The sequence below is a fragment of the Aethalodelphis obliquidens genome, unplaced genomic scaffold (genome assembly GCF_003676395.1).
Source record: "Aethalodelphis obliquidens isolate GAN/ISIS:26980383/991018 unplaced genomic scaffold, ASM367639v1 scaffold1, whole genome shotgun sequence".
Lineage (NCBI taxonomy): Eukaryota > Metazoa > Chordata > Mammalia > Artiodactyla > Delphinidae > Aethalodelphis > Aethalodelphis obliquidens.
The window spans coordinates 18,930,439-18,945,898 of record NW_020837945.1 but is presented as its reverse complement, the minus strand read 5'-3'; the positions used below and the strand labels follow the sequence as shown (position 1 = coordinate 18,945,898).

General features: G+C 38.1%; 1 protein-coding gene across 4 annotated transcripts in view; it reads left to right on the top strand.

Annotated features, from left to right (window-relative positions):
* The window catches only part of JAM2 (junctional adhesion molecule 2), a 66,361-nt gene that overhangs the window by 45,631 nt on the left and 5,270 nt on the right, over positions 1-15,460 (top strand). For 2 of the 4 annotated variants that reach the window (XM_027102020.1, XM_027102040.1), the window contains exons 3-7: positions 975-1,082; positions 2,508-2,660; positions 5,624-5,826; positions 9,716-9,815; positions 14,009-14,116. In XM_027102020.1, the coding sequence (XP_026957821.1) occupies positions 975-1,082; positions 2,508-2,660; positions 5,624-5,826; positions 9,716-9,815; positions 14,009-14,116 (672 nt within the window). Of the gene's footprint in view, positions 1-974; positions 1,083-2,507; positions 2,661-5,623; positions 5,827-9,715; positions 9,816-14,008; positions 14,117-15,460 lie in introns of those variants that run through there. The other 2 variants (XM_027102047.1, XM_027102030.1) reach the window with 2 other exon arrangements.

Below are 15,460 nucleotides of genomic sequence, written 5' to 3'. Positions count from 1 at the left end.
CATCCAGAGCCTGTGCTCCGCAACGGGAGAAGCCACAACAGAGAGAGGCCCGCGTACCGCAAAAAAAAAAAAAAAAAGTTAGAACTAGAGATTTCCATTTGGCAACTTGAAGTAGTTGGCAGGCAAGCCCTGGGTTTTTCTTCCGTCCGTCGTCTTGTTTGGACAGTTAAAAGAGGGGGCTCCTTGGGTACTTCCAGGAATTCTTTAATGACATAAGTGCAGTAAATTGCCCGTGGTAAAGTAACCTTAGTGAGCTACATTGAGGCGGTTAAACCTGATGCCAAGATGAAATCTTTGAATAATTTTTCTGGATTGAGGTGAGGGGTGGGAGTCAATAATTTATTAGGAGACCATATTGGGTGTGTATTAATGTATTTTCAGAGAAGGTTATCAAAAAAGGGATCTGAGTGAGGATGTAGCGTGTTGAGGGACCATTTGGGGTTCCATAGCATGGCCTGGGCTGGGCTAAGTGCCTTTCTTAGGCAGTAGGTGTGAAGCATCCACTATTTACCTCCATCCTGGCACTCATCACCTTGGACTGAAATTACACTGTCTTATTTGTCTCTTCTACCAGACTGTAAACTCCTTGAAGACTGAGATGGGGAATAAAAAGATAAATAATTAATCATAGCTGCCATTTTTAAAGACTTACTATGTCCAGGCATGTGTGTTTTGCATATATTATTGTATATGAAGACTCAACAACTCTATGAGATACTATCTTATTTTACAGATGATAACTGAAGCTCAAGAACTAGGGAAAGTAGCATAGTGTCACAAAATTATTTTGCGAAATAATCATAATGCTTTCAATTCATCTTTGAATTAAGCCAACCTGTTGAGGAAATTTATGAATAAATAAATGAATGAATGGATAAAATAATAATTTAAGGATGTTAAAAATTTATTAATTAAGTAAAATATTATTTCAGAGGGACAATTTTTTTTAAAGTATTTTTTATTTATGTTCCTAGAGGTTATTTTAGCCTGTAAATACCCAAAGAAGACCATTTCCTCCAGATTGGAGTGGAAGAAACTGGGGCGCAGTGTCTCCTTTGTCTACTATCAACAGGCTCTTCAAGGTAAGATGCTGGGACTCAATAAGGTGAGAGCAAGAGAGCACCAAATACCTCAGGTCCTTTAATTAACCAATGAGGGCAGGACATGGCTGATGACTGAGAATGTGTTTCTGTAAGTGTGAGATGAAACCAACAGAGACTGAGACCCAAAACACAACAACCACAAAAACAGAGGACAGGGAACAGAAGAAGTTCACCTCCATGCATGAACTCCATGGAGGCCCTGGACCCCTCATTTCTCACCTCACTTCTAGAGGATGTAAGATGCAATTGTTCTTGCTGGCCCAGTAGATTAAACTCTTGTGGGAAAGGAAGAAAAGATGGTGTGGGGTTGGGATGGAGGGTCACTGCTCAATTGTAGTAACTTTACCCTATTTCCATATCACCATTGAGAAAGCAAGGCCATCACTGAGAAGTTTAGGGAGTTAAGACTTAGGGGAAGGTAAATACAGCTACCCTTATCCAGTGCTTTCTTTTTTACATTTTTTATTGTTATACATTTCTTTACTCCCTATCCTTCTTGTTGAATATATAGTGAGCTTTTAATTTAAAGTATTGGTAATGATAGATAAAATGCAATGGTGTCTGTGATTTAGTTCAAATTAATCCAGTGGTTAACGGTGCAGATGTAGTAAGACAGGCGTAGCATTGATTAAAATTACAGTTGGGTGATGGTTTGTTAAGGTTCATTTTACTATACTCTCTAATTTTGTGCATGCTTGAAATTTTCCATTATAATTATTTAAAAAGTTGGAAATATAACTTAAGTATAATAAACAGGTTATTATTTTAAAATATGTTTTACTTTAATTTTAAAGAATTAAACAAGTGAGCAAATGTTTAAAGTTCATAGAAAATTTAAAATATCCCTGTGGTTCTTACCTGTTAAGATAGGATTACGGGCAGCAGAGGCCTAATAGCACAGCTATCTTTACTTGAATTTTCTGTAATGCTAATCTAATGTGATACAAAACACTATTTTAATTCCGCACAAATTACTATCAAAAACTAATCCAAAGAATGTTTTTAAAGACCCCCTCACCTTCTTTTTTGTGGCAGTATCATGCAAGCCACCACACATAAAGTTACTGTTCCAGCTAGTTAAACTAGGCTCTCCAGTATCTTTTGAAGATGTGAATCTATTTATTCTAGCATACTAGAAAGGGGACGAGGCAGGAATGAGTGTTGAATTCTTTCAAATAAAATATGGGAATACGGAGCTGAGTGTTCTTTTGTGAATAGTATGACGTTCTAAAAAAGAAATAGAAGTTTGAAAGAGCAGCACTCATATACAATTTTAAAATTTTTAAATTGAGTTTATTAATAGGAAAATAAATGCAGTGGTTACTGAATGAAGTGACTAGAGAAAGGTAGTATATAGAAAATTATTATATCATTATTAACATCATTGTCCTCTTTTTCTAAAAGGAGATTTTAAAGATCGAGCTGAGATGATAGATTTCAGCATACGGATCAAAAATGTTACGAGAAATGATGCCGGGAAATATCGTTGTGAAGTTAGTGCCCCATCTGAACAAGGTCAAAACCTGGAAGAGGATACACTCACTCTAGAAGTATTAGGTGATGTGCTTGTATCTGTGTGATTACTGCTCCCACCCTCATCCCCATCATCCAGCCCTGGAGCAATGAGGCAACTCAGGGCCCCAGCGAGTGAAGTTATAAAGGTGGACCACCAGCACCGCTGTTCCTGCAAAATCTTGGCTATTACTCCTTTTCACCTCGTTGGCTGCTTAAATGTTAATGTTACTAACTTATTATGACAAAATCTCTTTTCAGTTAAGATTCAGGTAAACCTTAATGGTCCTCCACTGTACATAGAAGCATTTTCCCCAAGAGTTTATTTTTTAACATCTTTATTGGAGTATAATTGCTTTACAATGGTGTGTTAGTTTCTGCTTTATCAAGAGTTTATTTTTCAATCATTTTCAGCATAGGTAGTAATTCTCTTACCATATAAAATAGTCTCTGGGCTTCCCTGGTGGCGCAGTGGTTGAGAGTCCGCCTGCCGATGCAGGGGAAACGGGTTCGTGCCCCGGTCCAGGAGGATCCCACATGCCGCGGAGCAGCTGGGCCCATGAGCCATGGCCGCTGAGCCTGCGCGTCCGGAGCCTGTGCTCCGCAACGGGAGAGGCCACAGCAGTGAGAGGCCCGCATACTGCAAAAAAAAAAAAAAAAAAGTCTCAAATGAGATGATAGAAAAGCAATAAAACAAAAAAAGTATTGGAATTAGCAGATGCAAGCTACTATATATATAGAATGAATAAACAACAAAGTCCTACTGTATAGCACAGGGAGCTATATTCAATATCCTGTGATAAAACCATAATGGAAAAGAATATGAAAACCAATGTATATATACGTATAACTGAATCACTTTGCTGTACAGCAGAAATTAACACAACATTATAAATCAACTATACTTCAATAAAATAATTTTTTTTAAATGTAGGCTGGGGAAGTATAGACGTTATTTTGGTAAAGAAAGGAAATTAGCATTTATTATGCAGCTAGTATGCATTAGGCTCTTTCACATGTGTAATTTTACTTAATCTTCACTGACAACCTGATTTTTACAGATGAGGAGATAGATGCTAAGTGATTTTCCTAAGGCTGCAGAGCTAGTAAGTATCTGGGCCAGGATTTGGATCCAGATGGGGTTAACTTCAAAGCCAATATATTTAGTTACTCTAAGACTCACTGATAGATAGTAACTGCCCATGATGACAAGTGGTGGAGGAAATGATCAGTTCTTCTCCATAGATGTTACTATAAACTACTAAGCAAAGAGAATAAAACGACTCCTCTTCCTTTTTCTACATAGTCCAGGCTCTTTCTAAAATTCTAATGATGTACTTACTGTTATAGAAGAAATTTCATTCAGAAGACCTTGCAGGAGATTCAGCTGGTGTATTAGTCTTCTGCTACATACCAAATCATCACAAACTTAGCAGCTTAAAACAACCACCCATTTATTAGCTCTCAGTTCTGTAGATCAGAAGCTCAGCAAAATGTGGCTGGGTTCTCTGCCCAGGATATCACAAGGCTGAGATCGAGGAGTCAGCTGGGCTCAATTATTGACTGGAGGCTCTGGAAGCAAATCTGCCGTCAAGCTTATTTATTCTTGTTGGCAGATTTCAGTTCCTTACGGTTGTAGAACTGAGGTCCCCTTTCCATGCTGGCTATCAGCTGGAGGCCACGCTCAGTTCCCAGAGTCACCACATTCCTTGCCATGGGCCTCTCTATCTACAACCCAACAAAAGCATGTTGAATCCTTCTTGTGTTTTGAATCTCTGAATTTCCCTTCTGTGACCAGCCAGAGAAAACTACTTTTAAAGAGGTCATGTGGAGACTTCCCTGGTGGTCCAGTGGGTAAGACTCGACGCTTCCAATGCAGGGGGCATGGGTTTGATCCCTGGTCGGTGAACTAGATTCCGCATGCATGCCCGCAACTAAGAAGTCCGCAGGCCACAACGAAGATCCTGCATGCCACAAGACCCGGTGCAGCCTAAATAAATAAATAAATAAAATATTAAAAAAAAAAAGAGGTCATGTCATTAGGGCAGACCCATCTAAATAATCTCCCCTACCTTAAAGACAAGAGATTTGGGACCTTAATTACATCTCTAAAATCCCTTCAGAGTAGTACCTACATTTGTGTTTGACTGAATAACTGAGAGAACGTGTACATACACCAGGGCCGGGGAATTGGCGGGACCGTGTTAGAACTCTGCCTACACAGACAGTTCTGGGTTTTCCTGGATTTAAGTAAAGTCTGGTTTACTTTACAAATCCCTGGGACCAGAATAACCTTAATTCAGGTATTCTCTGTCTTGGCCTGAATGGGATTTTAGTTTGAGTACTGATCCTGAAAATATACTCAGGTTTGACTTTGTTGGAATATAGTTGATAATAATACATTAAAATCATTGATGAGGGGAGCAGTAGAGATTGTTTATCTAGAAAAGAATAGCTGTTGTAGTAGCTAATGTAGTGTTTGCAAGTGTAACAGGCAAGCCCTGAACTCTCAGTGAGTGGCTTACATAATAGAAGTTTCTTTCTTATGTAAGTAAAGTCTAAATAATTGGAGACAGAGATAGCAGTGGTGGAACTATATTGCCCTACTTAATGAAATCAGTAGGGACCCAAGCTAATGTAAGCATGACATCTTTGATACATAGCTTTCTGAGGTCACCATGGGTATTGACACCTCCTTGGTAGTGGGAGGGGGAGGGGGAGGGAATGGATGGAGAATCATACAGGAAGCTTTTATGGATCAGGCATGGGAATAGCATATATGACTTTTCCCCAGATTCCATTGGTCAGAACTCATGCATGTGATCCCATCCGGCTACAAGGGGACTGACAAATGTGGTCTAGCTGTGTGCCTGTGAGGAAAGGAAGTGGGTCTCTTGAACAAGTAGCCAGTCTCTGTCACAGGTGTCCAATAAATCCATCTTTAGCTGGCTGTTAAAATCCTCATTTAGCTTGTAAATAACCAGTGCCATTTGACTTCCATCCTCCAGTGGCTCCGGCAGTTCCATCATGTGAAGTACCCAGTTCTGCACTGCGTGGAACTGTGGTGGAGTTGCAATGTCAAGACAAAGAAGGCAACCCGGCTCCTGAATACACGTGGTTTAAGGATGGCATCCGTCTGCTAGAGAATCCAAAACTTGGCTCCCCAAGTGCCAACAGCTCATACACAATGAATACAAAATCTGGAACTCTGGTAAGGTCATTTCAAGCATTGGCCTAATAACTGTCTTGCATTTGGAAAAAAAAATATTAGAACTAAAATAATGGAGAGTAGAGGGCTGATACCATTGCTCGTTAAGTAGAGAGAGGAAAGGATAGCAGGAAAGATGGCGGCACTCATACAGAGAAGTGATGGAAAAGGCTGCCACAGGAGAGGAGAAGACAAAACAGAGAACTAGGGAGTTGGACGCAAAAAGGTCTGCACCAGGGGCCTGACGCAGGCCAAGATGGAGTCGTGATGATGGATCAGGCCTGGAAAGGTACTAGGTGCAGTCTCGTATTTATAATACCAGGGAAATGCATGAAAACTCCCTTGGGAAGGGGACCCTCCTACACTGTTGGTGGGAATGTAAACTGATGCAGCCACTATGGAAAACAGTATGGAGGTTCCTTAAAAAACTAAAAATAGAACTACCATATGATCCTGCAGTCCCACTCCTGGGCATATATCCAGAGAAAACTAATTTGAAAAGATACATGCACCTCAGTGTTCATAGCAGCACTGTTTACAATAACCAAGACATAGAAGCAACCAAAATGTCCATTGACAGATGAAAGGATAAAAAAGATGTGCTGTATATATATATATATATATATATATATATATATACACACATACATACATACACACATATATACACACACACATATATATCACATATATTTCATTCTTTTATATTTATATATAAAAGAATGAAATAATGCCATTTGCAGCAACTTGGATGGACCTAGAGATCATCATAATAAGTGAAGTACGTCAGACAGAGAAAGACAAATATCATATGACATCACTTATCTGTGGAATCTAAAATGTGATACAGGGCTTCCCTGGTGGCTCAGTGGGTAAGAATTCGCTTGCCAGTGCAGGAGACACGGGTTCGAGCCCTGGTCCAGGAAGATGCCACATGCTGCAGAGCAACTAAGCCCATGCACTGCAACTACTGAGCCTGTACTCTAGAGCCTGCAAGCCACAACCACTGAAGCCCGCGTGCCGCAACTACTGAAGCCTGCATGCCTAGAGCCAGCGCTCCACAGCAAGAGAAGCCACCACAATGAGAAGCCCGTGCACCGCAACGAAGAGTAGCCCCCGCTCACCGCAACCAGAGAAAGCCTGCGCGCAGCAATGAAGACCCAACGCAGCCAAAAATTAATAAATAAATAAATATTTTTTAAAAAAGGTAAACAAGAAGGTCCTACCGTATAGTGCAGGGAACTATATTCCATATCTTGTAATCAACCATAAGGGAAAAGATTCTGAAAAAGAATAGAGATATACATGTATGTATAACACCACCAGAAACAAACACAACGTTGTAAATCAACTATACTTTAATAAAAAAAATTTTTTAAATAGAAAACTCTCTTGGGGATGCCCTGACCTCAGTACCAGCCTTGTGAGAATAGTGACTCTTGCCAACCTATGATAGGATGTCTGTGTCATTAAACTCTTCCATGACTAGCTCGTCAACAATTGACTTTGTGACTTGAGTATCTATTACTTTAGATTTAGTCCAGATTGTCTGATCGATTGAAAAGCCTTTCTAAGGAATCCTGTTGGAAATCTGTAAATAAGATCTTTAAAGTTAATGACATTTACAAATAAAAGTATTTTTACTGTTTTTGACTCTGACTTTTTAGGGTAGAGGTGGGAGTAAAAAAAAGACAATTAAATTTGAAGCTTTTTTTTTTGATTCAAAGTAATATGTCAGTTTAAAAATGCTGCATTTCCAGCAAGGCAGAATCACTATCACAACCACTATCAAAAGAATCTTAAAGGCGTGGTAATAAAAATTTTAATAAATTTTTAGAGGAGGTATAATATTTCCTTTCATCCCTTCAATCTACAAGTGCATGATAACATTTAAAAACTAGATCCTCTGGTAAGTAATAAAGCATATTGATAAAGTGACTGAAAGATAAACATATCGGTGGATTGATGTGGCTACTCCCTGAGGAAGGGATGCTCTGGCCCTTTCAGCATCAGCAGGCTCAGTCAGCAGGTCCAAGTGATTTTACACTGAGAAATTGGGTAGAAAACCTGCGGTCACACTTGGCTATATTTACTTTACAAATTTGTGTTTTCTCAGAGCAGGTGATGAAAAGCCCCAAGCCAAGTCTGAAAAGATATAGATTCACTTTCCTCAGCTCAACCCTTGAAATATCTGTGATGTCAAAGGGGTGCACCAGGGCAGAACCAGCATGGGTTATTTTCTGAAAAATGAGCAAAACAAAGACTCCAGTGTATGGAAGACAACGGCTTCCTTTTAATCACCAGTTATAATATCCTGGAAGATCATTTTCGGTTTTAGTCTAACTTTTGTTTATACATAACCTTGGCTTTGAGTTCATGGTGAATATCTTTAAAGGAGTCTGGCTCTTGGGACTGATGATTCCATAAAGTGAGAATACACAAGGGAATGCTTTCTATTGCACCATGTTGAAGGATACAGAAAGAAGAGGTATGTGGGTAGTGGGTAGGGAAAAGAGAGGAAAAGGCCGTAAATAGATCAAAACCCTGGCTGTTTTTAGGCACATATATTACATGAGGATACAAGACAATAAGGAAGTGCTCCTTAGAGGTTCATGGCCCCCTTGGACGCAGTCAGCAGTGACCACTGTGGTACTGAGGGTGTGACAGGAGGATACTGAAAGAATGGGTCTGAGCACCCCTCTCACCCTCCGTAGGTCCTGGCAGGATTCTTGAAGGTGTCCAGAACACACTGAATTCCCTCCCTCCTACTAACTACCTAACGAACTTCTCTCCTTCTATCCATCTATCTACCCATTGTTTCTTTCCTCCTGTCTACCTGCCTGCCTCCCTTCCTTCTTTCTTTCCTTCCTTCCTTCCCTCTTTCCTTCCTTCCTTCCTGAAACTCTCCGAGGTGCTAAACTACTATGAAGCCTGTTACATCAAAGTCTTGCCTTTCAGTTGCTTTGGCACAGAGTAGACAGAACAAGGGTTGGTTGGACTTTATCTTTTCATAATTTTCACAAATTCTACAACTGATAGAAGTTGTAATCCTATAAATGACATTAAGGCTTTCCTAGGCCCTATGCTACTTCCTGGTAGTAACTCTGGCTCTTTAGAGGAAGTGTTCATTGTTTGCTGCTGCAGTGAACTCACTGTGACTTAGAAAACTGCCTTTAAGGCCAAGGAGGCCTTTATTTATAAATGGTGTTTCCTAGGACTTAGAACTACCTACAATAGTTAATACTACTATGTGCTGTAAACTTTTAAAAATGCCCACTGTCTTCCTAACTGTACTACTTTTTCAGTATCACACACTAAAAAAGACACTTCCTGTATATATTTAAGTCTTTCTCTGTCAAATTAAACAGAGGCCTAGCTAATTACTCCTTGAAGACATGGCAGATTTCTGAATTCACTGTAAAGATATAAAGTCCTAGGGACTTCCCAGTGGCACAGTGGTTGGGAATCTGCCTGCCAGTTCAGGGGTCATGGGTTTGATCCCTGGTCCGGGAAGATCCCACGTGCCGCAGAGCAACGAAGCCCGTGCACCACAACTAGTGAGCCTGCGCTCTAGAGCCCGCGAGCCACAGCTACTGAGCCCACTCGACTAGAGCCCATGCTCCGCAACAAGAGAAGCCACCTCAATGAGAAGCCTGCGCACTGCAGAGAAGAGTAGCTCCCGCTTGCCTCAACTAGAGAAAGCCTGCGTGCAGTAACGAAGACCCCACTGCAGCCAAAAATAAAGTAAAATTTTAAAAAAAATGTATAAAGTCCTAAGTCACTGAAAAGGAAAGACCGACTTAATGATAAATTTAAGGAACACAGTTCTTTTGGGAGTCTACTGATAGATTTATTGCTTAAGTAAATATGTATTTTTTTCTTCTACAAATAGCAATTTAATACTGTTTCAAAACTGGACAGTGGAGAATATTCCTGCGAAGCCCGTAATTCTGTTGGACATAGCAGGTGTCCTGGGAAACGAATGCAAGTAGGTAAGCACGAAATATTGGGAGGAACAAATGGTTTAAAATTAGTATGTGCAAATATTTGGGGGTGGAAGGAGCAAGGAGTAAGTAAGAGCTGAGTGATTTGAAGTATAAATGGAAGGGAATGTTTAAAATCAGTTTGACATAATATTACAAAAAGCAAAGATGCTGTTTTAATCCAGCTTCCAAGCAAGACAGGAATATTTATCATTGTATTTTATAGATTTTTGAATTTTTCCAATAATTAATTTTAAAATATGCTCATCTGAGCAATCCTCTTTGAAACAAAAGCTAAGAGTCCTGTAAGTTGCTCAGAGTCAAGAATTCAGAATGGGGGTTCGAATTCCAGCTCTGCCACTTATTAACTATGGGCTCTTCAGCAAGTTATTTAACCTCCGTGCCTCAGTCTCCCCAAAATTGAAGTTATAATACACTGTCCTCATAGAGTTGTTAGGAAGATTAAAATAATTAATATTCAAAAGTGTTAGAATGGCACTGGTGTATTTTGAGCACTATATAGGTACTGGCTATTTTAATTGTTGGTAATTTGTTTCAAACCCCTGAAATAGTATGTTTATACTTATTGAAGAGTAGGCTGTCCAAAAAGACTTTTTTTTTTGGCCATGCTGCGCGGCTTGCAGGATCTCAATTCCCCAACCAGGAGCTGAACCCGGGCCACAGTAGTGAAAGTGCCGAGTCCTAGGCCACCAGGGAACTCCCAAGACATGTTGAATATAGTTATGGATCTAGTTTGCTATAAAACATAGCTGCCATATATTATATTCACAAAATAAGTGTCTTAGAGTCGAGTAAAATTCAGGCTCAATTATCTTTTCAGATTACATGAGTTTCAGAGCAAACATTGTTTTTCATTTTACTTTTAACAATTTGGTTAAACTCGTTCTTGTATGAAAGCCGTGTTTTGAAAATGGTTGTGTAATAGAGAGGGATGAGCTGGAGATGGCATCCGAGGGGTTAAAGGTCACTCTGGAGGGGGCTGCACCCTAGGTTTCAGGAGCTTGTCCTCAGCTTTGTGGGGTCAGAAATTCATTTTTTCAACACGTCTTGAGCTATGCAGATACGTGGGCAGTAATTTATATTGTCTGTGTACAGTTAACTCTTAGCATGCTATTTTAAAGAAAATATAATCTTATTAGACTTCAGGATATCCTAAAGTGTAAGATATTCAATCGTATACTCTAATTTCCACAAGTAAGTTTGAATTTCAGGGTTTTTTTTTAAATTCGGGGACACATACTATCTACCCAACCCACTCAAGTGTTGACATTTAAAGTCAAACATAAGCATTTACTTAAATTATCAGAAAATATCCCTCTCAATGCCGCTTTGGAGTTATTAGAAAATTCACTATCACATTTTATTTTTTCTTTAAATGATCATGTTTAATTTCAGTGCCTAATTTAGTTTTATCTTAAGAAATAATATAGGTGAAGTCATGGTTTTGACATACTAGTTAAATTTTTCCTAGCATGCAGTGAATAAATACATAACAAACTTTAGATTTCTGTGTTTTGCTAGTAGTATCACTTTAATTTGAACATGATTTCCACGTATCTATTCTTTCTGGTATAGTTGACTTAAAAGTTAGAATTGCTTTGTTTAAAGCTCATCCATTGATCCTCGATGTTTTACATCCTTGGTTTGGAATTCAGATCTTTGGAAATACATAATTCATGAAGCCTCATTTCCAGTTTTCTTTGTGAAGTATCACCAACAACTTGTAACCAAAACCAGATCTGTTTACTGTTCTAAATAAATCCTTTCTGAAGTACAGAAAGAAAGTAAATCATGGGTTTGCTGATTATTCCCAGGCTGCTTTATTGTACAACTCCAGAAAATTCTGCTCACACTTAGCATTTGGTTCCTTTCCTTTTATTTTAGAATAATGATACCCTCCTTTTATTGTGGCTTTTTTATTAAGAAAGAACACACAATATTTTCATACGTGTTATTACATTTTCTCTTTAGTGAGGCATAATAAGGCGGGCATATTACTTGCTCAGAATCTCACAGTAATTACAAATGGGATGAACACAACTTACCTCTAACTTACAAGTCTTCTATCTTCTTTTTTTGAAGAAAATAAAATAACATTTATACCATGACTTAGTACTTACTGGATAAGACAGTTTTTTTTGTTTAGAATTTGCCTTTAGCTTGAATACTTCATGGATGTCAGATTCATTGACAAACTACAGGACAGTTTTTTGTCAATGAAAATTTCAATCTAAGGGTGATTATAGCCCTTAGGTTAAACCCTTTGTAGGTGTCAAATCATTGACTATTACAAAGAAAATTGTAGGCAGTTTGGTTCTCAGGAGTTTTATTTAGTTATTAATTTAATTTTGCCTTAGATTATGATTATTGTGTAGTTCTTTTTTTCCTCTCTGCTATTTTTTGTCCAAGTGAATAAATAGATGAATCTCCACCTCCCAATACCCAAGCAAATATGAACCGAGTTTATATCAAGCAATAATTAAGGTTTCCTACTCTAGTCAAATTACTCAGCCTTTCGAAAGATTGACCCAGTTTCCTTTTTAAAAAAAAAAAATCAGTTAATATTTCAGAGGCATCTGGAAAAATTAATAACACTTGCCATTAAGAAAAAAAATTAAGACCAGGAAATTTTACGATAAGCAGACTCATTCAAATAATATTTCTTAAAAAATCATTCCCAAAATGTGCTGCTTTAAAATATCTAAAATTACTAGTAAGAAACTGGTACCTAATATTTTCTCCAAGTTATTTAACCATATGTTAATTAATACTTGCTTTTAAAAAAAGAACCCTTTGTTCCTTTAAAAAGTGTAGGAATTTGCATATTAATCAATACATAAGAAGTGTCTAAATGACAGAAGAGTATGGCTCATGAAATCCTCAAGGACAAGATGGAAAGATGTGACCCAAATTGAATGTGTAGATGGATTCACACATGGTTGGATCCCTCACCCAGAGCATGCTAGTAAATTTCGTTATATGAAGATATATGTCTAATAGCCTGTTAAATAGTTCTTTCTAAAAGTCATGTTTATCATTTTATTAATGACTTGAATGTATTTTTGATGCAGTTCCCAGTTGCAGAAATATTAACCTCAGAAGGTTAATAATCTAATTCTTCAGCAACAGAATCAGTAACTGGAAAAACCTCACAAGCTGGTAACATGGTAGTGATTTTTCAAAGTCAGGTCCAAAAAATGCAGTTATATTGGGTTAGAGGAAAGATGACTTAGTAGTAACAGGAAAAAGCCTGGGGAAGTTTAATTCATTTTTAACTTAATGGGGTAACAGTTTAATGGCATATATGTATGTGGGTGTGTTATGTGTGCGTATGTACACACACCACAAGCCCATATAAATTCAAGAAAGAAGATGTTTCTGATACTTAGTTTTATAGAACAACAGTGGCATGGGCTTTCTTTGGGGTTGAATGAATTTTCCGTATTTGTGAAATTGACCCAGATGATGATGTAGAGGAATTTTAAGGAAAATTTGAGGGGAGTGTTGTAGTAGAATACTTGAACTCACTGAATTTCAAAGCTCACTTCCAATCTGATATTTAATCATTTGGATTATTGCATCTCCAAATGCATGCAAGAGAATACCATACATTTTATTTCTGGATCATAGAACTTTTTAAAATTTAAGATTCTTGCAAGACTTAGCTCTGTTAATATTTTCAATCAATTTTGAACCATATCCATGGAAGTGAGTTAGTGGAACAGGCTTAAAAAGCATGAAACTATCTGTATTTATGGTATAGCTACAAAGGGGAGCTTTTATTTGTTTTGATTTAATTAATTAATTTATTTTTGGCTGTGTTAGGTCTTCGTTGCTGTGCGTGGGCTTTCTCTAGTTGCGGCGAGCAGAAGCTACTCTTCAATGCAGTGTGCAGGCTTCTCATTGCGGTGGCTTCTCTTGTTGTGGAGCACGGGCTCTAGGCGCATGGGCTTCAGTAGTTGTGGCACGTGGGCTTAGTAGTTGTGGCTTAGTTGCTCCGTGGCATGTGGGATCTTCCCGGACCAGGGCTTGAACCTGTGTCCCCCGCACTGGTAGGCGGATTCTTAACCACTGGGCCACCAGGGAAGTCCGAGGGGAGTTTTTTGAGCTTTTTCGATTTAATAACTACATCGGTCCATCTTTTTGACATGAATTCATGCATGGTTTATTTTGCATTCCAGATGATCTCAACATAAGTGGCATAATAGCAGCTGTAGTAGTTGTGGCCTTAGTGATTTCTGTCTGTGGCCTTGGCGTGTGCTATGCTCAGAGGAAAGGCTACTTTTCAAGTAAGTGAATTTCACTCTTTGCCAGACAACTTCCTGTGGATATAGTTTTCTTCTGAGACACTGTTTCTCCTAAGATGTTCTAACAGACTCTGGAGAATATTTTTCGTTAATTTTCCTGCAGTAGAAAATGTCCAAGATGACATGAAGGTGAGTCATGAAGCATCCCGGCGAATATAGGGAGGAAAGGCAGAGGTGTCTCATCGCAACATTCCAGGAATCATCACAGAATATGTGAGAGGCACCGGGGAGTGGCATAGCGCAGCGATACCGAGAGATGTGCAATGTGGATGGATATTTATAGCACATGTACATGTATTTAAGATCCTTTTATTTTAAATAAGGGATCGTATATCTCAAGATGAAAATTAATTTCTAGTTTTATGATAAGAAATTTCATTGGAATAAATCTGTGAAATGTTTTATCAGTATAGAACAGTGGAATGTTGAATGTCAAATTTAGCACAACTGTATTTAGAAGACAATTGTTCAATTAAAAACTAGAAACCTATTGTATTATAGTTGCTTCTGAGGTTTTTAATTCTTCAAGTTTAGGTCTGTTGGAACTCCCGTTTGGTGATACAATAGGTTTGATGTAAATGGATAAGATTTTTAAATGTTTTATTCTCTTAATGCATTTCTTTACTTCCAGTCTTTAAAATTATCTGAGACCTTCAAAGTTGCACAACTCCATCAAGTCCACTAAAAATAGTGTATAAAGTAGAATTTTTAAGGATAATACATTTATAGCATGAACAAATTTTAGACCTGCTGTTTTTATAGTGAACATTAATTTTGAAATTTAGGTTTAAAAAATATCTTATATCAAAATAAAACTTAAATGTAAAGGGGGTTTCTAATAATACCTATAAATAGGTATTGTAAAATGTTTCCATGAATGTGGTTTCAAGGATATTCCCTATAATTAAGAATAACTGCTCTGTGAATGAATAGTAGCTGTTGTGTGGTGCTCCTATCCAGTCCAGTGTAATGTAATCCGGCTGAGTCCCCCTGCTGGTCAACAGTGGAAGTACAGACAGATAAGGTTGCTCATTCAAAATTCTTGTCTTTTCTCTCTACCTGCAAAGAATACCTGTCTGAGTGTTTTTATTAAAGACTTGGTAAACGGTTTTTCTTAAAATGCTGAATTAATTAAAGATTTTATGTGAATATTATTAGTTCATTAGCTAAGAATGTTACTCCCGTTTTCATCTAGCAGAAAATCTATCTAAGAGAACCATTTTCTTGAACTTGCATTTCAGACAGGGGCTGGCAAACTATGACCCATGGACCAAATCTGGTCTGCCACTTGATTTTCTATGGCCCACGAACTAAGAATGTTTTTTT